Raw genomic sequence first — 24,557 nt, 5'->3', positions numbered from 1 at the left:
TTAATGTCAAGGTCCTAGGTGAGGGCTGATAGCACCGGACTAGATAGATCTGAGACCAGGGGCCTAGTGCAAAGAATGTGCCTAGGGGCAAGGAATTAAATGCATCCCAAGAGAGGGGTGAAATGTTGCATTAGTAAGGCCCTATATGGATGACATATGGCATCTAGATCTATCTAGGGAATTGGGGTGTCAAAGCTTGTGAGAGAATGGAGAATTGGGTAATTACGTGATTTCAAAAATAGTTCTCTCTCTCTTGCTTTTGAGCTTTGGCAGTTTGGCTGGGTGGTTAAGATGGTGCTACTCCCGTGATCAGAAAACGTGGCTTGGAAGAGAAAGTCGTGATAGGGAGGGGGCGGAGCAGCAGGGGGGGAGGGGGCGGAGCAGCAGGGGAGGAGGGGGGGGAGCAGGCTGAGGGGGGAGAGAGACGGGCTGAGGGAGGGGGAGCAGCAGGGGAACGGGGAGGAGCAGCAGCTCACGTTTTTCCCTTAGCCCGCCTTTTTGCCTGGGTGCGCTACGAGCCTCATGATTTGAAGGTCAACTTGGGTAAAACCAAGGTTATGATCTTCAATACATCTCGAGTCGTCACACGCAATGAGCATTTCACTTTTGAGGTGTCCCCTGTTGAGGTAGTTTCATCATACACTTATCTGGGGGTTGTCTTTTCCAGACCCACCTTCACCATGAGACCCGCGATGCAGGCGCGCCTAAGCAGAGGATATGCTTCATTGGCTAGACTTGAGAGATAGTGCTTCTGCTCTTATTTTCAGGATCCACAGACCAAAGGGTTTCTCTTTAACTCCTTGGTCCGCCCTGCAGGGATGTATGGCAGCCGGGACCAAATTTGTCGGATACAGAGTGGGCCAGGGTGGAGCAGCTACAGGTTCTCATGTTATCACGGACGATCCGTGGTAAGCCATCCGTCCCTCATCAGATCATTCGGGCAGAGTTTAGGTCACCCCCATTGCAGCTAGATGCTGCATTTCAGGTCATTACATATCTGTATTGAGTCACGGAGTATGGGGATTACACATCCGGGCGTAGCAAGATACCATGGCTAGCAATGTCCTCTTCTATGGCACTTGCAATAGGGGGAGATCAGAGGTGTTGGTATGCACGCACAAAGCGATGGTTTGCAGGATTAGGGCTCCACATGGACAGACTACCCCCTTTCCAGTACAACATGGATGCTCCTTTCTCTCCCCTCCTATCACACGAGGTCAACCAAATTATCCGTGAGGATCTACTACAGCTACACACATTCTGGACTTGGTTGGGCCCAAGCGATCTTCCAGTGAAGTTGGCATTCTACAGAGATCACTTCTTACATATCACAGCGGAGGGTTTCATTGATCCACCAGGATACACACAGATTCACCTACCCCACTCGTTGAGGATCTCCCTTGGGCAGTTCCGGGTCTCTTCACACAGACTTCGTATCGAGAGCGGCCGAGCAGCGTGGTTACCAAAGGAGAGGCGCATATGCACACTGTGTGACATGCAGGAGGTTAAGACAGAGGGGCAATTCATCTTCAAATGTCCTGTTTACTATGAGATTCGAGGGTGTTTCTACTGCCTCTTTAGAGAGAGTTCTGGGATGTTGGGTCGTGTCCTCTCCTACCCAGACCAGCAATGTTTGGCTAGTTTCATTCATGAGATGCTCAAACACCGAGATAGGATACTCTGAGCACGGAGACAGGAGCAGACTTCTCCCTTGACTGATACCTCTCAGAGCTCTATCATGGAGTTCTTTCAGCCAGATCACATAGGCCCCCATGAGGCGAGACCTCGACATGACTGCAACCCGGAGCTTGTGACCCGACAGCTCAAACAAAGTGTTGACTCACATATCACACTTGGGGACATCCCCTCCTTGTTTAGGGTCACAGCCTGACCGACAGGGGTCACAGTGGCCTTGGTTAGACATAGAGCTACGACCAGGAGACGTACCAGGACTACACCCTTGAGGGGGCGACAGCGCTCTATTGCTGACCTCATGCCTCTACTTCCACAGCCTCATCCATCCTGATGTTCTGTTGCTGACGATGATGATGATGATGATGGTTATGATGGTGATGCCGACGATGATGCTGAGATTGATATATATATATATATATATAGTCGAGATATGACTATGATGTACTTAGGACTTAGTGCATTCTGCATTGGTGTGGACGCTCGTTTAGTAGCTCCACTACCACAGCTCATTGTATTCAGGTTTTTTCGCAGTCTCAGAGACCCATCGGTCTTCCGAAGACTTTAATAAACTTTCTTTCTTTCTTTCTTTCTAATCTCTCTAGACATTACCATACATGTGCCCTGTCACGATCGCCACACGAATTTCGAACTCGAACGCCTCAAAAGAGCATTCAAGAAAAGCCAAGTATGCTAGATAATCTGTGGAGCGGTGTGGTACACAGCATATGAAGAGTCCGGAGAGAAAAACAACCTAAAGAGCAATTGCATCACCCCCATCCTTGCAAGGGATGTTCAACTGACGAGGTCTCTAATAGAATCTGGTAGTTGACAAAATCCAACTAACAGAATCTTCAGCCCAATGGAATATTCTACCTGACAGAATCTGCATAACTGACAGAATCTTGAGGCACTGGCTTCTCCAAACGCTGATCCTTGACACAATCTGCAGGTAAACGAAATCACTAACGGATTCACGAACGGGCTCTATCAGCTAGGACGACAAAGGTTTCTGCACGTGACGAGATCTCTACAACAGTGCGTAACTGACAAGAACTTCACACAATGCTGACGGGAAATTCACGCAAGGCATTGACCAATCTCTCACACTTGCACACTTGACACCGATGGATTGACGCAGAACCCCATTGACCAGCTAACGAACTAACGTTGGTGCTCAGGTTTCTCTCTAACCACATGTGAGACAATTTATTTTTTCGGGTGTTCATGAAAGCAAGGGTGAAGAAGGGGATAGATTATAAAAGCCAAAAAGCCAACACCATCCGTTTTTTCATTCCCTGGAAGAGCTTACACCAAAAAACGAATTCTCACTCCTCAGGAGTAGCTCTAACTCTTTGGAACTCTCAAAGTTGCCCAGAAGTCAACACTGACACATCATCCCTACATTTGTGTTAATCAATCTATTGTAGGCCATCTCATGGGCTATCCATACATGCCACTTATACCTTGGTATGTGCCTTGTAGGCCTAGTTATAGTCAGTTAGGACTATTGGTACAGTTAGTTTATGTACCATCTAGGTCAGCTAGGACACTTAGTCCTACTGCATGCACGGCTGATCTCCTGGAGTCAAACCTTTAACAAGAAGTTTGACTAAAAGGGCTCTGCTCTGCATCTCCGGATCAAGAACCCCAAGTCCTCCCTGCAAGGAGGATAAAGTGATAGTATCCCATGAAACTATGGCCCTAGTGTCCTCAGAACCATCACCACCACTCCACAGAAAGTTCCGAAGCAATCTCCTCACCTGACGGATCGAGTCAGCATGAAAGCACCAACATGACACAACGTACCACATAGTCGCTAGTAGAACCTGGTTGAGTACCAGCGCTCTTCCGGCCAAAGAAAGTCTAGCCGTACTCCAGTAGGCTAGCTTTCTCCGGATACTCTCAAGAACTGGGGCAAACTGTTGCATCAGGGACACCTCAAAGCCAACCTAGAAGCCTAGATATCTCATGGAGGTGCCTCTGGGTATCCATACAAAGCCTCTGTCTCTTCCCCATGCTGGGTATCCTGCTGAGCTCCAGTCCAAATGCCTTTTGATTTGTTCCAATTGACAAGTCCCCCTGAGGCTAGGCAGAACTTGTCAATTGAATCCGCAGCAGTAGCAAGACTATATGCATCTCCTCTGATTGTCAGTGCCGTGTCATCAGTAAACTCAGTGTCCGGAAGCTCCTGCTCCTGCCGGATAGGCAGATGAAGGCCCAAAGTGCCATGACTGGTAACCTGCATAAAGTATCCCATAGCCTCCGCTACGAAAAAGAAAAGGTAAGGTGCAAGCAGGCATCCCTGTCGTACCGATCTGGATAGCTGAAAAGCCGGTCCTCTGCCTCCACAGACCACCATCCTGCTAGAAGAGTGAGAGTAAAGTAAGGAGACCCATGAAATCCATCTATCACTGAAGCCTAGCCTGCTCATAGTGCCCTCCAAGAAACCCCAATCCACCCTGTCATAAGCCTTCTCAAAATCGAGAAGAAGAACTACAATCTCCTGCTGACTCTTCTCCGCCCAGTGAGTGGCCTCCCAAAAAGTAAAGATGTTATCCAAGATACTCTGATCTTAGACAAATCCTGTCTGAGCAGCTCTGATGATATCTGGCAGCATAGGCTTTAAGCGAAGAGCCAAGGTCTTCGCTAGGATCTTGTAGGCTGTCCCTAGAAGTGTAATGGGTCTCCAATTGCATAGGACTGTCTTGTCTCCCCCTTTCGGGATGAGACAAATCATACCTGTGCATAATGTCTCGCCCAAAGATCCTATATCAAGAGCCTCTGAAAAGGCAGAGAGTAGATGAGGTCCAATCATATCCCAAAGAGCTCTGAAAAGAAGTGGCGACAAACCGTCCTCCCCCGGGCATCTATCTCTGGGCAGCTCATGTAATGCGTCCGTGATCTCCAGGAGTGATAGTGGGCTATCCAAAACATGACTCATCCTGTTTGAGACCATCTGGGGGACATGACTCCAACTCTCCTCTCTGGCTCTGATCATCTCCTCGGTGACTGGATCAGTGGTGTAAAGAGTGGAATAGAAATCGGAAGTGATCTCAACAAGACGGTGAGGGTCCGTCTGAGGAGACCCGGCCTCATCCACAAGTCTACGAAGGCTGTCCGAAGAGTATCTCTGACCCACTGCCCTGAAGAACTCTCTAGAGCATCTATCCCCCTTCTGGATCCAGAAAGTCTACTGGGAGTAAAACCTGAACTGGGCCCTCCTACCCTGAATCTCCTCTAGTCTCTCCTGAGCCTCCGAAAGCTGCCCTCTGATGAAAAGAGAATGAGGAAAACTCTGAATCAATCTCTGAAGTCTGGATACCTCTACTCTTGCGTTCCGATCTCTGATTCTGAGCTTTTCCTTCTCCTCTTTTGCCCTCAACTGGCAGGCCATGCTGACTCTAGCCAAAGCCCCCTCTACCCACATCAACCAGCCCTGATCCACAGAAGTGTCCTCTGACAACCAAGCCTCTCTCAACCGTTCCACGAACTCTGTGTTCTGAAAAACAAAGTCCGGAACTCTCACAGAGCCTGTGCTCTCCAATCTCCAATCAAGAGGTAGGAAGAGTCTGCAATAGGACTGGAGCATGGTCAGATAAAACATAACCCGGGCGGATCCCAATCTGTCCTCCTCTGGCCTGGCCCCATTGGCCAATATAAAACTTGTCAAGTCTGACCAAAGAAAGAGAGCCATGGAAAACCCCGGACCAAGAGAACTGAAGACTGTCAGCCAAGTGACCAAAGTCATCCAATCGAGCTGCATCGTCAAGTCCAGCATGCAAAACAAAACTATCCCACTCCACTCTCTCCCTGTCAGAAAGGCCACCCTCTGTCTGGCCCGACTTGTCTTCAGAGAATTCAACCATGTTGAAATCTCCAAAACAATCCAGGTGTCTACCTGAGGAAGGGACTCTCTGAGCTGTCTCCAAAAAGCACGCCTGTGGGCTGGATCCGTGGGAGCATACACATTGAAAACACCAACTGATGTGCTCTCAATCTAAAGACTAACATAACATGCCCTGCTCTCCACTAGTGTACCCTCTTGGGTGATCTCTGAGGCCCACCTGGCTGAAACTGAAATGCAAACTCCTCCCCTCGTGCCATCCGCTGGGCTCCAATATGTCCGGCTCTGTCCTTTGAGTAAGGATCTGCATCTGTCAATCCTGTCCTGGGAGAGCTTATGCTCCTGGATAAGCATAATGTCTGGAGGGGACCCTGAGGAAATAAACTGAAGGGAGTCCCTAAGCAACTGCAATCTAGGAACTCCAATCTACGACCATCTGCATCTGAGTAAATCTGCGGCCGTTCAGTCCTCTCACATTCCATGAAATGATGGACAACCTAGACATCGGATGGAAGTGAGGGGGTGCCAGTGGCAACGGCACAAATCTCTCTCTCTGACGGTGCAATCCAAAGTCAGTCTCTGATCAAACTCCAAAGTGCCATCCAACTTATCATCTTCACGAAGAACTCCAAATAAATCTTGATTGTTCCCAACCATAGCAAATGATGTACCTCAGACTCACACAGTTTCCAAACATGTGTGTGAGGGTTGTCTTTTAGGTAAGATGCATCGATTTCCTTTTCAAAAGAATTGTCCAAAACTCTCACAAAGGAAATTGCAGCTAGTGCACAGTGATGTCTGTGGCCCAATGAGGACAAATGCCATTGGAGGGTACAAATATTTCATGAAGATACATGAATTGCCAAGCAAAAAAACAATTGCCAGTATGTGACACTCTGGTGTCGAAACATCCTACCCAGTCACTATTCGTGTAAGCATGCATGGCAAGTGAACCCTGATCACCATAGAAGAGGGCTAAATCCTGAGTGCCTTTGAGATATCTGAAGACTCTCTTCACTGCCTGCCAATGCTGTGAACTGGGCATGTGCATGAATCTGCTGAGCTGAGATACTGCATACTGCAAGTCAGGTCTGGTGTGACATAAATAAATAAGGCATCCAACAGCCTGCTGATAAAGAGTGATATCGCAAGGTGGGCTCCCATCATGAGCTGAGAATTTGAAGCCAAGGTCCACTGGAGTAGAGATTGGCTTGCAATCCTCAAACTGAAAACGATCAAGGAGCTGTCCAATATACTTGGACTGAGACATCATGATACCCCCCTCAACATGAACAAACTGAATGCCCAAATAATAATGGAGCCATCCCATGTCTGACATGTCAAAAATCTGCTGCAAATCAGCCTTGAAAGCTGCAATTTGCTGAGTATCTGGGCCCGTGATGAGCATATCATCCACATATAAAATCAGCACTAAAAAATCAGATCCACTCCCACACACATAAAGAGTGGGTTCTATGGGACTATTCTGAAAACCAAGGGATAGTAAGTGTGCATGAATTTTGGCATACCATGCCCTGGGTGCTTGCAAACCATAAAGGGCTTTTCTAAGCCGGCATACCTTATTTTCAGAATTAACAACCTCAAAGCCAGGAGGTTGTGTGACATAGACTTCTTCCTGCAGATCCTTTGCTATCTGCACTCTCTCTCTCATTCGACCCTTCAGTGGTATCAGAGCCAAAATTTATTGGGAAAAAGACTTGGCCTTAAGCATGCATCTGGCCATCTCCATTGTGGACCTGTTTTTCCTTTCAGAAACATGAGGAAAAACAAGATTACGGTGAACCGATGAAAACTGAGTCATGCTCATGAGCTGTCTAGCAATCTCGCTGTCAAGTAACTCAGCTGACCAACTTTCGCTCCCCCGAGATCGAAAGCTGCCTGCGGAGAAACGAAGAATGTGCCCCTCTCTGGAGAGAGTAACAGATCCCAAGTACTCCTCTACCTCCTCTGACCGTCGGCAAAACATCGAGAGAAGTTCCAATCGAGTGAGGGAGTCTGTGGTAACGCCTCCAGCCAAAAAAGGGCCAAAACTCAACGGGCAGATCTCTGTCAACCATCCTGGGGTCAGGTCTAGGAGCCAGAAGAGCTGAAAAGGGCTGAGCCGTCCTAACTCTGCTCCTGGAATAGGTGAGAGGGAGAGGAAGAATCTGCGACGAGGTGCCTGTCAGCATGGGTGACTGATAATCTCGCTCGATCTCATCTGCTAGGATCTACCAATCCTCACGCCTGTCTGGGTACTGAGCGAAATCTGTGACCGCACTCGCAAAAGATCTGGATAAACCAGGAGTGAAAAGCTGCGAGGACGAGGCTGTACTGGGAGGGGTGTCTAAAAGAACGCTCCGCATAGCAATAAAGAAAGGTACTGTGCGACGGGGAAGAGAAAGAGGTCTCGAGGGAGCCTCGTACAGGCACATGAGATCCTGAAATGGGCTCTGACTCTGACCTATGTCATAAAATACCACTCTCTCAATGGACTGCTGGGAAGAGGCATCCATCACAGTAACTGCAGCCTGAGCAGTCTCCTGCTGGATAACTGTCTCAGGAACAAATATCTAAACCTCCGGGGTAGTAGTGTCAAGAGTCATTAAATCCTGAGCTACAGTCTCCTGCACAATGTCATGACCTGCCTGCGGATGGTCCTCTACATCTCCCCTTTCCGGGGTCTCCTGCACATGTGTCTCGACTCCCTGAGCTACCGTCTCCTGCACAGTGTCAAGACCTGCTTGCGGATGTTCCTCTGCATCTCCCCTTTCCGGGGTCTCCTGCACATGTGTCTCAACTCTCTACCATCTCTGAGCTCGTACCTGGGGCTGCTCATACTGTCGACTCTCCCTCTGTCTCCGTCTCCTCCGAGCTCTCCGTGAAAGCTGTTCCACTGGAGGCACCTCCAAGTCCTCTGAGTCCACTGGAGGCTGCCCCGAGGAGTCTCCTCTCACTCTGCAGAATGAGTCGAAGCAGGCTCAGAGACCCCTGGAGGCTGAACTGTAGGCTCTGGGTCACTCGTAGGATGAGATGGATCCGGACTCTCTGATCGAGGCCGACGACTGGGGCAATCCCTAATAAAGTAACCTCTCTTCCGATAGAAAAGACACTGATCAAGAAGACCCTCGTACAAAATCCTCTGCTGAATCTGGACCCCATCTCCCGTGGAGTACGAAATCAAAGTAGGCAAAGGTCGACCCTCGTAACACCTGTACCAGCAAGTGACTGAGCATAGGAAAGTCTAGCACCTGATGGGATGACTGTGCCTGCCACACTAGCCATATGCTCCACAGCTCTGCAACAACAGCTGACCTCATCAGGAAGTCCAAGGAAAAGCATCCAAAAAGAGACCTGTCGCGGTTCCGGGGAAGTAGTACTGAAGTGCTTCCGCCAAGGCCACAAATAAATGACTCTGCTCTGAAACTGAATTGGTGAGCTCATAAGTACTCTTTGAGCCTGCTCTGCAGACTGAAGGCCAAAAGAAAAGTACCCTCTGCCAAGCAATCGGAAAACCGTAACTGAGACACCCAATGAGGCCATGCTGGTGTACACCCAATCACGTAACTGTTGGCCTCTACCAGGTAGAAAGCCAATGATATGCGTCAAACGAAAACCCTCCTCTGCTACCTCAATCATCTGCACAATGTCGGGAGGAAAAGAAACTGTGACTTCAATCTCCTTAGGCTCGGCGACGGGAGTGGCATTAGTGCCCTCCATTGTCTCAGCTTGCGCTGTCCTGAGGGGAGGAGCTACCTCTACTGAAATTACCCACCAAGAACTCGCAACCAACCACTAGTCAATCCCCAAAAAACTTGGTTAATGAATGCCCCAAACTTCAGCCTGCACGGGATGAAAATAGGCCGCTCAATGCTGAAGCAAAAAAGCTCCGCCAATGCCCTGGAATCAGCCCAGGAACTCAGCTTGAAGACCCCGGAACACGAGCAGCAACAGCCCCGGAGAGGGCCCTGAAGCAGCCCAGCCTGAAGCGCAATGAAGGGAGGGGTGGACAGCAGCTGCAGGAACTGGCGGCGACTGGCGGCCTGAATGGCGTCCTAAACTGAAGGGGGCGCGGCCAGACGGGCTGAAGGGGGGAGACCTGACGGGCAAGGGGGGCGCGGCCAAGGGAGCAGGGCGCAGCCAAATGGGCTGGGTGATGGTGTCGCGGCCAGACGGGCTGAAGGGGGGCAACCTGAAGGGCAAGGGGGGCGCGGCCAAGGGAGCAGGGCACAGCCAGACGCGCTAGGTGATGGCGACGGGGTGGTGGCAGGCAGCTGCAGACGGGAGCTTCTCCAATTTCGATAAAATGGGCAAATATGCTGTCAATGTATCATTTTCAGATTGTCCATACCCCAGGAATTCAGAACAGAGTGGCAGATGCCTTGTCCTGAAGACCCCAGGTCAATAATGTGACTATTGCTTATCATCAGGACCTGGAAGGCATGAGGGAGCAATATGCTAATGATGCAGATTTTGGTGAGATTTTACAGCAAATGCAAGAGGGGCAATCCACCAATCACTATTCCCTGAAAGATGGGTATCTAATAAAAGATGATTGCCTATGCATCACCCAGGAGATGAGGAAAAAGATTTTGGAGGAATGCCATGCACCTCCCTATGCTGCACATAGAGGAATTACAGCAACAACTCTAGCACTAGAGAGGTATTTCTTTTGGCCAGGGATGCGGAAAGATATACATCAGTTTGTTACTGAATGCCTTATGTGTCAGAAAGTGAAGTATGATAGACGGAAAGCACCTGGCCTACTTATGCCTCTTCCTGTGCCTCAGGCACCATGGGAAAGTATTACAATGGACTTCATTTTTGATTTGCCAAGATCAAAGTCAGGGAATGATGGGATTTGGACTATCATTGATAGATTCAGCAAGCAAGCTCATTTCATTCCGGTTCGCAAAACCATAAAGGCAGATCATATGGCTAAGCTTTTCATGGCACAGCTCTTTACGCACCATGGTATGCCTAAGTCCATTGTCAGTGATCAAGATCCCAGAATGACCAGTCTAATACAGTACACAGCTCTACAAGGAAAGCCCCCTTTGAAATCATTTATGGGAAGGTGATTCTGCCACCTATCCTGAGGACCAAGGATGAAATATTTGCAGCTGATCAGTTTGTGAAAGACCTCCAGATAGCTTATAGCCAAGTCCGGACAGCAATTGAAAGGTCTCAAGAGAAGCATAAAAGAGCTGCAGAGAAGCATAGGAGATAGTTAGATCTTAAGGAAGGGGATTGGGTACTTTTAAAGTTCGAGAAAGCTAGGCTCCGTAAGTTTAAAGGCAAACAGAAGTGTATGCAAAGTTATCTCCCAGGTACTATGGCCCTTTCAGGGTTACAGAAAGAATAAATGAGGTTGAATACAGGCTAACATTGCCAGAGCATTGGAGGATTCACAATGCATTCCATGTGAGTCTTCTAAAGAAATTCCAGGGGCCAAAGCCTACAGAGCCCGTATCAGAGCATCCACCAGAAGTGGATGAGCTGGAGGAGGTCCTTCAACCAGAACAGATTGTGTACCATACTGTACAAAAAGGCCCTCAAGGCAAGGAGTTTTACAGGTATCTTGTAAAATTCAAGAATTATACGGCATTAGATGCCAAGTGGATGGATGAAGACATGTTGTCCGATCATCCACAGCTTTTGGATGTTTACAAGGAAGCTTTTCAGTTGAAATCAACTGAATAGAAGCCAAGGGGATGTCACCATCATGTAAATATCCTAGTTGACCATTTATTTGATCATAATTAAAGAGTTTTCATATGTGTGAATTATGGTCAAAGAGTTCTTTTAATGGTCAGAGAATCGACTACACTCAAAGATACTTGACTCTGGTCAAGTAAACCTGACTTCGGTCGGGGAGACTTGGTTTATTACCAAGAGGGTTAACTACGGTTAACCAGAGAACCACAGAGCTGACTACGGTCAAAAAGTATTGACTTCGGTCAACGAGACTTGGTTTATTGCCAAGAGGGTTAACTACGGTTAACCAAGATGTGCCAACTTCGGTTAGAGAGACTTGACTATAATTAAGGCGCCTCGACCCTTGGTCAAAGCCTCTTAATTATAATCAAGAGTGTTGACTCCGGTCAACCAGAGAATAAATATAAATATATATTTTTATATTTGTTATGTGTGCACATGTGTTCAATGGGGACGCCCACTGTGACTAGAATTAGTCCACAGTGTTATTTGCATGCAAAGCGCTAACAATTAATAGGTGGCATGGTGGTGCGCTTTAATTAATTGTTGCAGGTACTAGGAAGAGTTATTTTCCTAAGCGCTACGGGAGCCTAATAAGAGTCTAGGAGGCGGTTCGCGTGACCAAGTGCTTCGAAGACTCCAGAGTTGCCCTTAGTAGCATGTAATTAGGAAAGTAGTGCAAAAATTGACAAGTGGCTTGTTGCCAAGAAAGGGAGCCTGAGAGCTCATGTAATTTGATTTTCACGTTTGAATTTTGTATGAGCAGCTTCCACGCTGAACTCATGTATTCCTTCTTCTCTCAAGTAATAAAATCCTTCGGGGGGTCAAGCCCGACGGTTGTCCTGGGCCCTAGTGTCTCTGTTGAGAGAGGGAGAGAGGGAGAGAAATGATAATGTCTCTGCTGTCTTTTACGAGTAAGGTCTCAAAGAGAGGGAGAGAAATGATAATGTCTCTGCTGTCTTTTACAAGTAAGGTTTCAGAGAGAGGGAGAGAAATGATGATGTCTCTGCTGTCTTTTACGAGTAAGGTTTCAATGCTTGCTTGGTAAGATGCACCATGCTGCATTTCCCAAGGATGGTAGAGTTGGTGCTTTACGCAAGCTTTATCTGGTCCATAGTGATGTTTGTGGACCATGAGGGTTGCAGCTCTTGGGGGGTTCTACTATTTTGTCACTTTTATTGATGATTTCACCAGGTACACTTGGATTTTTAAATTGAAAAGTTTCTTCATGCTTCAAGCACTTTATTGCCTTGGCTGAGAATGAGAGTGGGCTGCACATTGCTCACCTTAATACAGACACGGGGGGTGAATACATGTCCAAAGAAGTTTGCTGTTTTTTTGGCTTCCCATGGCATCAATCATCGATGCACGGTGCCTTATACTCCTCAACAGAGTCCCGTGGCTGAGCGGAAGAATAGATCAATGATGGAAATGGCCAAATGCATGTTGAAAGGCAAACATTTGCCTAATAAGTTGTGGTTGGATGCGGTCATGTGTGCAAATTACATCTTGAATAGATGTCCTACAAAGGCATTGCAAACTATCACACCTTATGAGGCTTGGACGGGTCGTAAGCCTCGCATTTCCCACATGAGGACTTTTCGATGCTTAGCTTATGCTCATGTGCCTTCACAAAAACGCACTAAGTTGGATGATGAAGCTGTTAAGTGCATTTTTCTTGGGTATAGTTCACAGAGCAAGGGCTATAAGCTATATCAGCCCCGCACGGGCAAGTGTTTGTCAGTCGAGATGTTGTGTTTGATGAATCTTTCACTATGCCTTGCTGGACTGTAAAAAACAGCCCATTATTGATGCCCCTGACATATTTGACAGCTTGATGCTCTGAAAGCAAGGTATGCTGCTTGAAAAAGGCCCTCTATGGATTGAACCAGGCACCTCGGGCTTGGTATTCGATAATTCATACTCATTTGCTCACACTTGGCTTTCAAAACAGCCGTACAGAGGCTACCCTTTACATCCGCAAACGTGGGACACATTTGCTGATTTTAGTCCTTTCTGTGGATGACATGCTTGTGACTGGGACACATGCTCAGCAAATTGCAGATTTTAAAATTGATTTGCAGCAAACATTTGCTATGTCTGATCTTGGTCTTTTGCACTACTCTCTAGGCATCCAATTTGCTAGCAGTGAGGGGGGCATTTTGATGTCACAATCCAAGTACATTGGACAGCTTTTGCGGCGTTTTCAGTTTGAGGATTGCAAGCCAGTATCCACACCATTAGAGATTGGTTTTCACTTCTCTTCTGAGGAGCGGTAAATGTGGTGTCACTCTCTATCAGCAGGCAGTTGGTTGTTTGATTTACCTATGCCATACGAAACCTGATCTACAGTATGCTGTCTCACAGTTGAGCAGATATATGCACAGTCCATCTATGCACCATTGGCATGCCGTGAAGCGTGTTTTCAGATATCTCAAAGGCACTCAGCATCTAGGCCTTCTTTATGGGGCTGATACTTCACTTGTCAGGCATGGATTCACTAGTGATTGGGCTAATTGTTCTAATACTCATGTGTCACATAGTGGCAATTGTTTTATGCTTGGTACTTCATGTGTTCCTTGGTTCAGCAAGAAGCAGAGTACAGTTGCTACTTCTAGTTGTGAAGCTGAGTATAGAGCAGTTGTTACAGCTATAGAGGAGTGTGTTTGGCTTTGGAAGCTACTTGCAGATCTTTGTGCATGTCAAACTGCTCCTACCGTCATCTTCACTGATAGTCAGAGTTGCTTTGGCTGTTGCATGGAATCCACTTTTCCATGCTCGCACAAAGCACATTGAGGTTCACTATCACTATGTCAAAGAGCGATTATCAGCAGGTGATATTGAGTTGTCTTATGTTCCCACTGAAGACAACTTGGCAGATCTTTTTACGAAGGCTCTACGTCGACCTAAGTTTGAGGCTTTTCGGCAAGCTTTAAACTTAGTACCTTTTGTAACTTGATCTGTTGTACTCTCTACAGTCATAGGTTGCTATATCCCTACGAGATGAACGTGTGCAACCATGACACTAGATATTTAGGTATCCTGAGCCATGTCCAAGATACTTCAACCCATACCATGGAGGGGGATTTATAGGCCATCTCATGGGCTATCCATAGATGCCACTTATACCTTGGTATGTGCCTTGTAGGCCTAGTTATAGTCAGTCAGGACTATTGGTACAGTTAGTTTATGTACCATCTAGGTCAATTAGAACACTTAGTACAGTTAGGACAGTTAGCCCTAGGGTTTTGTTATGTTGGCTCTCCCTTGAGCCTACAATCTATTACAGCATCTCGTTTTTCTCCTTTGTGCTTCCATTTTTGAGCTTCCATTGCTTCCAACACCCAACATCTTAACCCCCCCCATACATGGGCGTTTGACAACACATTTACATTTAATTACATATCTCCACGACCCTTTACCCGATTTGCATGGGAACAGTTGCATTTGAAAGCTCTTTCTACACCCCACCTCCCTCTGGACTCCATAGCGGAGGGGGTTACATGAGCTACCTATTTTCAGACTTTTGCGAAAGACAATTTTCATATAATATACATACATACATATGTACGTATGTATGTACGTACGTACGTACGTACGTATGTATGTATGTACATAAATATATATGTATATATATGTGTGTGTGTGTGTGTGTGTGTGTGTGTGTGTGTATATATATACACATATGCATATATGTATGTATGTATGTATGTATGTATGTATGTACATAATATAGATAGATAGATAGATATGTATGTATGCATGTATGTATGTATGTATGTACACATATATGTGTGTATATTTATTTATTTATTTTTACACACACACATATATATACATATATGTGTATCTATATTTTATGTATATATATATGTATATGTATATATATATGTGTATACATATATGTATGTATGTATGTGTATGTATACACACACACATACATACATACATACATATATGTATGTATGTATGTATGTATGTATGTATGTATGTATATATTTATATTTATATATGTATATATATGTGTATATATATATATATACCTTTGTAAGACTAGAATAAGTCCAATCATACGAATTTAGATTTTTTGTTGTTCTAAAGATCAAAAATTTACACAGAAACTAAAAGAGAAAATGAAAGAGAAGAAAAATAGGTAAACAAAAATACATACATACATACATATATATATATATATATAGAGAGAGAGAGAGAGAAACAAAGAAATATGTATTTACGTCTTTTGGAGGCCTCACGAGACTATGAGACAAAATTCCATACAAGCCGTTCTGGGCTGGAGCAAAGGGCTCGCTAAGGCACTTTGCAGAGAACTACACGCTAAGCTAAAAGCAAAGCAGCAAAAATCAAGTATTCAAACTCAAGAACGGAATCTATAGCCCGATGCCAAGGTGGCTCTCATATGGGCTGCGAAGATATCTCGTATCTGTGTCTGCCGGGTTGTGTCTCTCGACGGTGGGGGGCTGGATAATATCAGCTATGACAGGTGCATTTACAGGATCAAAAGTAAATGAACCCACCATGCTAATGTCATACAAATTAAATGAAATTTCTTGAACTATCCTAAGTTGGTGACCATCTAAACACCGAACTAGATTAGAAGGCCGTATGTTGCAACAGCTGCTTTGGGGAAATCAAATGTAACCAGGCAAGAGTATACGTTTAGAAAATTTGCTCGTCCAAATCAAATAAACGAATAGAGAGAACAACATGAAGCAAATGAGTATCAAGCTTACTGAGCGGAATGTCATTTAGCTACCTTCCTGCCAAGGCTCCGGATAAATATTCGGAAGCTCTAATGGGGAGTACAGATGAAGCACCTTCCTTCCCGACAAGCAGACGTGTATATTGTCCAGCGCATCAAAGTGTATTCTACTCGTAACAAGACTTCCCATCCAAAAGTTCCTCTGCTTTATGGAATCTGGAACGATAAAATCAGGAGTTGTGACGGGATATATGATCTTATTGATGAAGGAGCAAAACTCTTCTGGCGCAGAAGTTGTTTCGCAATGTTCCGGAAGCGATCTCCAAGTTAAATACATAAGCTGGTTTTTATGGGCTCCCATCATGGAGGAGGATTCCGATAGAAACGCACCAAACTCCAGGGTCTCAGTAGTAGTTACTGGGACCGGGTGCACGCGAGGAAAATCATGCGAACGGCAGTCGTTCTCGCAAATCCTCGCATGATCCAGCCCCTCTGATACTTTCAGTTGGTCTCTCGAAGCTTCTGCTGAAAGGCTTCCAGAGTGGAATGCATGTTGGCATCCATTTAAGTCCCAATGGTTACCCTCCGAGTGAGCAGCTTGATTACAAGGATTACCGCCATCAATCTGGTACTGAAGCCGAAATACTTCAACCTAAAGGAATAGATAAGCATCCAGGTGAAGTGACCTCTCTCTCTCTCTCTCTCTCTCTCTCTCTCTCTCTCTCTCTCTATCTATCTATATATGCGTTTGCAGAATTTGTGCGTTTGCTGTTTCTATGGCCTGCGCAGCTCATTGGTATGTTTGTTGCCACTTCAGAAGGAAGCGCAGTTTATGGACACCCACAATACGTACCTCCACAATCTCGCCGAGCAACTTGAGCAATCCAGAGGACAAACAAGAGGCGCCCAAAACGGGCTCCCAAGAAGGGGGAACCCAGGAGGCCGGAAAAACAGCAGGGGAACCTTCGTAGGAGGTTCTGAGGCGGTCAAGATCGTGAGGGGAGGAGGGAGGGCAGGGGAGACGGAGGACGGGTAGTAGAGAAGAAGGAGCATTTTGCAGATGCAGAAGGGACAGTCGATGAGCAAAGTGTTCAAGGATCTCTTGCCCATTCATCCCCTCGTCCATTCTTGCCAACTAGTTACTACTGGTTTCTGCCAAGTGATTTATGTAGTGGGGGAGGGGCCAGGGAATTCTGTTCCCGAGCCGCCGCAGCCGCCAGTCGGATTCCTGACACATTCCATCCCGAGATTCATTCCACGGGAGGGGATTCTGGGATCCAGTCCATCCCGGAATCCTCCACCAAGATTCATTCTCCCATCTGGGGGCCCGGCAAGAGGGGCTCTGAGCAATGACACGTGGAAGCATCGGCGGGAGGGGCTCTGACAATGACACGTGGTGGCGGCATCAGGTTTCATCTAAGGATTAGTTCGAATCGGACCTCCGTCAACCGCCGCCACGGACCTTTACGACGTAGGGGAGGGCCACGGGAAGGTCTTTCCTGAGAGGGACTTGGCGATCGGTCGGCCCGACAGGCAAGGAACCAATTCCCGACCAGATTCCAACCGGGAACGGCTTACACTTAGCCCTTCCCGACCATCAAGGTTGCCTGAGAGGGTGACTTACAAGGTCGTAAGTCTCTTTGCACCCGTTCTTTTTGGATGGGTTCTTCGTATTAGGTCCTTTTTTCACTAGAAGGTTCCTTTCTTTGATAGAAGGTTCCTTCCTTTGAAAAAAAAAAAAAGGTGCTTTTCTCACCAAGTCTTGTGCCTCAAGATTTTGGGTAGAACCTCCAACTCGACGAAGTTGTTTGAGGCGGTGTTTGGGTTCTGTGAGGAGTGGAGCCGCGTTATGGCTTCTGTGGAGGGTTGCAATGAGGTTGTGGTGGTTTTGTGAGGTTGGCTTCTTTGGAGGGTTGCGATGGTTCGAGCTTTGCTTTGGGTGTTTCTAATAAGTGTGTGGTTCTTGTTCTTGGTAGTGAGATAGTTGGTTTGGTTAAGGGTCGTGATGCTGCTGTAAGCTTTGATCCCGATGGTTCTTGTTCAAAGGTCGTTGGTAGGGTGAGTTGTGGGAGTTGTGTCTCAGAAGTGGTTGGTTGTGATGTTTCTAGCAGTCGTCGTCCTCAGATGTTGGTTCAGGTCGTCTCTCTAGTTCTATTCATGATAGGAGTCCGGAGAAGGATCAGTGGGCTTGCATGAGGTTTCATTTAGATTTAGATATAGATGGTCGTTTGGGAGAGACTAAAATGAAATCGTTCAGACTTCACAAGCAGTTGTAGCTTGAATGAAGAGATTTGGACTACTTTTTGATTAGCCTTCTCCTTTCGTGCTAGCCTTCATCATGGCTGAGTTTGCCCTTCACCTTCGGAGTGCCGACAGAAACTCAATATGAAGACTTTGTATAAATGGATGCTCAATTATGTGTGGGTGTGTGGATTTGTATGTGTGAGAGCATACTTTTATAATATGGTCTACCCCCACTGTTAGGTGCTGATGACGTCAGTGGGGATGTCATAGTAGCTAGTCCCTGCTATGCGTGATGGAGTTTATGGTTTTCAATCTTATGAGTAACTATCGTGAGATTGAAACTGCACTATGTTGTGTTTTTAGAGGATGAGTTTGGGAATGTTCCTGGATTCATCTAGGTATGTGCTTCTGCCGTATTAGCACATGCAAATTTCACCTTATGAAGTTTTCATCCAAGTTGCGACCTGCTGGTATTGCGATAATTCTTTCTATCTTAAATGGTGTGTTGCCCTATCAGCTAGATTTAGATTTAGATGCTCGTTTGGGAGAGACTAAAATGAAATCGTTTAGACTTCACAAGCAGTTGTAGCTTGAATGAAGAGATTTGGACTACTTTTGGCTGAGTTTGCCCTTCACCTCTGGAGTGCCGACATAAACTCAATACGAAGACTTTGTATAAATGGATGCTCAAGTATGTGTGGGTGTGTGGATTTGTATGTGTGAGAGCATACTTTTATACTATGGTCTACCCCCACTGTTGTGCGCTAATGACGTTAGAGGGGATGTCATAGTAGTTAGTCCCTGCTATGCATGATGGAGTTTATGGTTTTCAATCTTATGAGTGACTATCGTGAGATTGAAACTGCACTATGTTGTGTTTTTAGAGGATGAGTTTGGGAATGTTCCCTGATTCATCTAGGTATTTGCTTCTACCATATTAGCGAACATGCAAATTTCACCTTGTGAAGTTTTCGTCCAAGTTGCGGCCTGCTGATATTGCGATAATTCTTTCTATCTTAAATGGTGTGTTGCCCTATCAGCTGAATTTAGATCTAGATGCTCGTTTGGGAGAGACTAAAATGAAATCGTTTAGACTTCACAAGCAGTTGTAGCTTGAATGAAGAGATTTGGACTACTTTTGGCTGAGTTTGCCCTTCACCTCCAGAGTGCCGACATAAACTCAATACGAAGACTTTGTATAAATGGATGCTCAAGTATACATCTCCAATGCCTACAACACTCCCTTCAACGGCCTCGAAACCTCATCATATGGACTAGACACCAACTCTAGAGTAGTCTCTACCCACACAACCTCACTCCTATTATACTTCAACAAGCTGCTAGCTCTTTTATGACTAGTAACCTTCATTGCAACAACACAATCCCAACCTGGTAGCCAAACTTGCTCGAAGACTCTGCTTACTAAAATTCCCAACAAATCCCATAGATTCAATCATCGTATGACAACCCTTTCAAACTCACTCAATTGCGGTTATACTAGACATGCATCAACAACAAAACAACAACAATATCAAACCAACCACAAAATAAAACACTAAATCACAAACACAAGCCAAACAATGTACCACCATCCGATGGTTACCAATACATTGCATAAGCACATGCATCGAACCATTCTCCTCATTCAAATTGTTAGGCAAATGCTTCTCAAGCTGGTCATAAGTCAACACTACATCTAATTCATGCAACTAACAGGAGGACAAAAATCTTCCCCCTTAAAATGCATCAAATCCACTCTATAGTTGTTTGAACACCTCTAGTTAAACTTGCATCACAATACATTCAAGCAAACCAAGAAAACATAAGAACAAATCAATAACAACAACATAAAACATATTACAAACAAAGAAAAGCATAAAAGAAACGTCCACTTACTCCACGAAGTCACCAACAGAATCCACATCTCGAAGAAAATCACCTCGTAAGACCTCATACGAGCCTCATACAACTCCTTTCCCCCAGAAATGCAAAACCATGCAAGATAGAATTACACAAAGTGATGCTACAACCCCATGGGATGTGGTGTTATTATCTCTATTGGGATCAGTGTGGTGGATAAGTGTTATTTCTTATGGTGTTGCTACTTGCACTACAGGTTGTGGTGTTGTTATCTCTGCTAGGATCAGTGTGGTAGATAAGTTTGTATCTAGTGTTGGTACGAATGCTCTTGGCATTGTTGATACTATTCGGTCTGTTTCTATTGGCCATGGTGGTGTTGGATCTTTGGATTTCTCTGAGGTAGTGGCGGATGTGCAGTTTGTGAAGATGAGTGATATTAGTTGGATGGAAGAGCTTTACTGGGTGGTCATGGTAACTTTGGTGGTGGTAACCAGATGGTGGCGTTTTCAAGGACTGCATCTTTAATATCAATGTTGACAAAAGTTCACTGTTGAAGAAGAAGTGATGCTGTTGAAATTTTTTGGTTGAACAGAAGTACTCAGACAGAGGTTTTGTTGATAGTTTAGAAGTTTTTAAATTGATATGGAGATTCTCATGTTTGTAGTCGATTATCCGGTTTTTTGTAAATATTTTATTAATAATAAAGTGCTATTTCAACGTGGCTTACTGTTATCGGTTGTTTAAATTGTATTTTGTCATTATGTGTCTATTTTGTGATTATGTGTCATGATCTGGTCTATGGTTTTGATGAGTTGTCAGTCCTGGATTAACTGTAGTCTATTTCTACATTGACATGTAGTTAGCAGGCTGTGTTAATTTTTCGATGTGTTTTTTTGGTGGTGGGTTGGATATTAGTTTTCGTGTTTTAGGATGTCACAAATGGACGGTTGAGATAAGATCTCAACCGACCAATGACCTTGACAAAGTAGGGAAACAATGTGGGGTGGACTTCACCCATTTGAAACCATGAGCCTAGCTCCCGACCAAGAAATGTTGTGGGGTGGACATTGCCGGTCAAAACCCGAGGAGGGGGCCTTGGATGGGGTTTGGAGTGGCAACAGATAAGGATAGTGGGCCGGTTGGGGACAAGGGATCCAGATACAATCCTGTCAGCCCTAGAGGGAGCTGGCGTTGGGAGGGCCAACCTCTCTGTGATATCATTGAGACCGAGGGAGTGGTTTTGGCCAACTTGACTAGGGAGCTCACACAGATTAGAGGGGGTGCCCCTTTTCTCGTACACGACCCACATTGATTGACGCCTTCAAGTAGAGGCAGCCGACTGTGAAACCCTCGAGGGAGCACCACTGGGTTGAATAGGAGGTTCCTCGGGAGGTCATGTCCCATTTCTAGCCTTGTCTTTGGACTAGCATGAGACCATGAAAGCTCTTCTATTTTTCTAGCTACTCGCTCATGGAGGATTGCCCATTGGCCCTTGGCTAGAGTAGATGTGGATAGATGGCAGATCCTTCAGCTGCATAGAGGGAGTTCTGGAGATGATCACGTACTGGATGTGGGGATGTCTTGTAGTTAGGAGGATCTAGTTGGCGGTCTTTCGGATAATGGCTCACGTGTAATAGGTGTAGCATGACTTCACTTGGGGGATGGCTACATGGCTCACAGAGGGAGGGATGTCTTGTAGTTAGGAGGATCTAGCTGGCGGTCTTTAGGATAACGGCTCACATGCAATAGGTGTAGCATGACTTCACTTGGGGGATGGCTACATTGCTCATGGAGGGAGGACATGCCTTCTTGATTGATCTAGTCTCGCCAGCATACAGGGTCCGTGGGCTAGTAGGTATTTCAGATAGAGATATACGATGCATCACCTCCTTCCATGTATGCTCAATGCCCTCGCTAGAGGACAGTGTTTGGGAGATAGTGTCCATCATTACTGCCTAGAACATTTGGGTCATGAAGGTGCAGTCAGGTGATGGAAAGATAGCAAATCACTCCACCAGCTACCCTCGTGGCCATCTGGTAGGACATCATCTTTACCTTGCATGCCATTTGGGAGTGTGGTACTCCAGGATTGAGAGTGATTGCTGAGAGGCAGGAGCATCTCTGCAAGGCCTAGCCCGTAGGAGTTTTTTCACCCTTTCCACTATGAGGGATATCCGCTGGATGTATGGACCACCACCCTAGCTATTAACCCCTATTCCAGAGATTCCCTAGGGAGTGAGCTACGATCTTTAGACATAGGTTGGTTTCTCTTTTGATAGCTGGGTTTTTTTAATATGTACTTACCATCCTTAGCTCCTCTTAGAGGCTGATTTGTATGGTGTTTTTTCAAGCATGAATAGAAGTCTCCTTTTTCTTGCAAAAAAAAAGAAAAGAAACTATTATTACCTCCAATGATGGAACTTGTCTATAATATTGTTAAGAGGTTGGTTAGGGTTTTAGCCCACTTACGTTTATGTATGGATACCAGCCTTGAACATTGATTGCCTTAGACCTTATGAATATGAAGGTATAGAAAGCTAAATATTTCTTGTCAACAGATATTAGCACATATCTCCAGAGAGTGAACAACTCAAAAAAAGGATTATTGTTGAGTAGTTTATTGATTGGAAAGATAGGCAGGGTTATTGACTTAAAGAAAAGCTTTGTTAGATTTAATTTTGAACGTCTAAAGTGGGAAAGAACGTTACACCTCTAACTAATCCCAGTTTGGAGGCCGACATCTTATTCGTAAGTATCATACATACTCCTCCAACCTCTGTTGTTATGCCCTTTAGATCCCTCTATCGACAAATGTTATTTTGTTTTTTAATATCCCCCATTATTTGACAGAGCTTTTGTGCGTCTGCAAATCTTATAAAGTGTTGACCTCTTGATTTGGTGAAATGGTTGGTCATCACAACCTTTTGGAGTATTTTCTCATCGCTTCACATCTTCTGGCTTCTCTATAGATTAGATTCATAGTCCACATCAACTTGTGACAAGTTTAGCTTTGGCACAACCATGTACTACAACACACAGTTATTGATTGATAGACTAGACTTTGATCGAGGAGGAGTTCTTTGGTTTTGGCATAGTTTCATCTTCCATTCACTCCATTTTCTGGGTTTTGTTCCCAAAGTTAAAGGATGATGAGAGGTAAGTGAAGGTAGATGTACATGATCAAATTCAATTGATTAGGGAGTATCTCAATCAAGCTAAAATCAAAGGGATAGCTTCAAAATATACTGCAAAAGGAGGATTTGATCCCCATGAGGTCTTATTACAAGGCTAAATGATGATGATGCACCCTCATAAATAAGATTGAGAGGGTCCCCTCTCCATTTCCCTCTTCCCTTTCCACTAGTTAGAAGATGTCCGAATTGATGCCATGCGAGTGAAAACGCCAAGACTGCCTTTGCGAAAAAATGCCAAAACGCCAAAAAAATTTCCTCATTCCCCTCCTCCCTTTTCATTAGTTAGAAGATGTCTCGAATTGATGCCATGTGATTGGAATGTGAATTGATGCCATGCAAGTGGAATGCAAAAAATGCCAAGACTGCCTATGTTCCCATCCATCACACTGTAATCTTATAAATAGAGGAACTTCGTCATTAATAAGGCTCCCCTCCTCTTGTTTCCACTTGATGCCATGTGAGTGGAAATGCCAAAAAAATATCAAGGCTACCTACCTTCCCACCCACTGTGCCGCAATCTTACCTGTTAGAACAACTCAACATTGCAAAGGTCTATTGGAGATGATTTTTTCTCTCATTGCGTGGGCGTTTGATGCTATGTTGCCAGCTTACAATCCCTACATTTTCTTATCTCTAAATTTGTTAGCTTCATGCGCAGGATGTGAGTTGAGTGAGCATTTACATTGGATTGTTGACGGTGGGGGACGTTGAGTGGGCATTTCTGCTCGCACGGTGTCTAGTGGGAACGCCCTATCAATACATTTTAGGGCTTGTTCCCACTAGTTTCTCCACAATGCCGAAGTAGCATTCACGAGTAGTTCCTGACAGTGGACAGAAATGCGTTCCGACTATACGCCTGCATTTTGACAAGAATCCTGCATTTTTGAGTAAAAGCATGAAAACTGATTGGTAGCAAAGCAGCTAGCTCCAAGGTGCCCCATTGGAGAGGAAAATTTCTCATCTCCAGCAAGAGAGAGAGAGAGAGAGAGAGAGAGAGAGAGAGAGAGAGAGAGAGAGAGAGAGAGAGAGAGAGAGAGAGAGAGAGAGAGAGTGTGTTTATACATACATACATACATACATATACATATATATATTTATTTATGTACACACACACATACATACATATATAAATTATTATATATATATATATATATATGTATGCGTGTGTGTGTGTGGAGAGAGAGAGAGAGAGAGAGAGAGAGAGAGAGAGAAGGAGGTGGAGTGGAGGGAGAGCTAGGAGATTTGCCATGTGGCCTCAGAGCGCATGGCCACTCCTCCTCCT

The 24,557-nt window shown here is 45.4% G+C and overlaps 1 protein-coding gene across 4 annotated transcripts in view; it reads right to left on the bottom strand.

Moving 5' to 3' along the window:
* The window catches only part of LOC147903829 (uncharacterized), a 76,752-nt gene extending 59,647 nt beyond the window's left edge, over positions 1 to 17,105 (bottom strand). For 3 of the 4 annotated variants that reach the window (XM_087372850.1, XM_087372849.1, XM_087372848.1), the window contains exons 1-2: positions 16,831 to 17,105; positions 16,032 to 16,629 (exon numbers count right to left, since the gene is read on the bottom strand). In XM_087372850.1, coding sequence (XP_087228976.1) covers positions 16,032 to 16,629; positions 16,831 to 17,103 — 871 coding nt within the window. In that variant the 5' untranslated portion in view covers positions 17,104 to 17,105. The remainder of the gene's footprint in view (positions 1 to 16,031; positions 16,630 to 16,830) is intronic. The other variant, XM_087372851.1, reaches the window with a different exon arrangement.
* Positions 17,106 to 24,557: the final 7,452 nt, after the last annotated feature.

This window comes from Dipteris shenzhenensis, chromosome 3 (genome assembly GCF_047967505.1).
Source record: "Dipteris shenzhenensis isolate YYH24624 ecotype China chromosome 3, Dip_SZ_1.0, whole genome shotgun sequence".
Taxonomy (NCBI): domain Eukaryota; kingdom Viridiplantae; phylum Streptophyta; class Polypodiopsida; order Gleicheniales; family Dipteridaceae; genus Dipteris; species Dipteris shenzhenensis.
The sequence above is the reverse complement of the archived record's forward strand: the minus strand, read 5'-3'. Positions and strand labels throughout refer to the sequence as shown.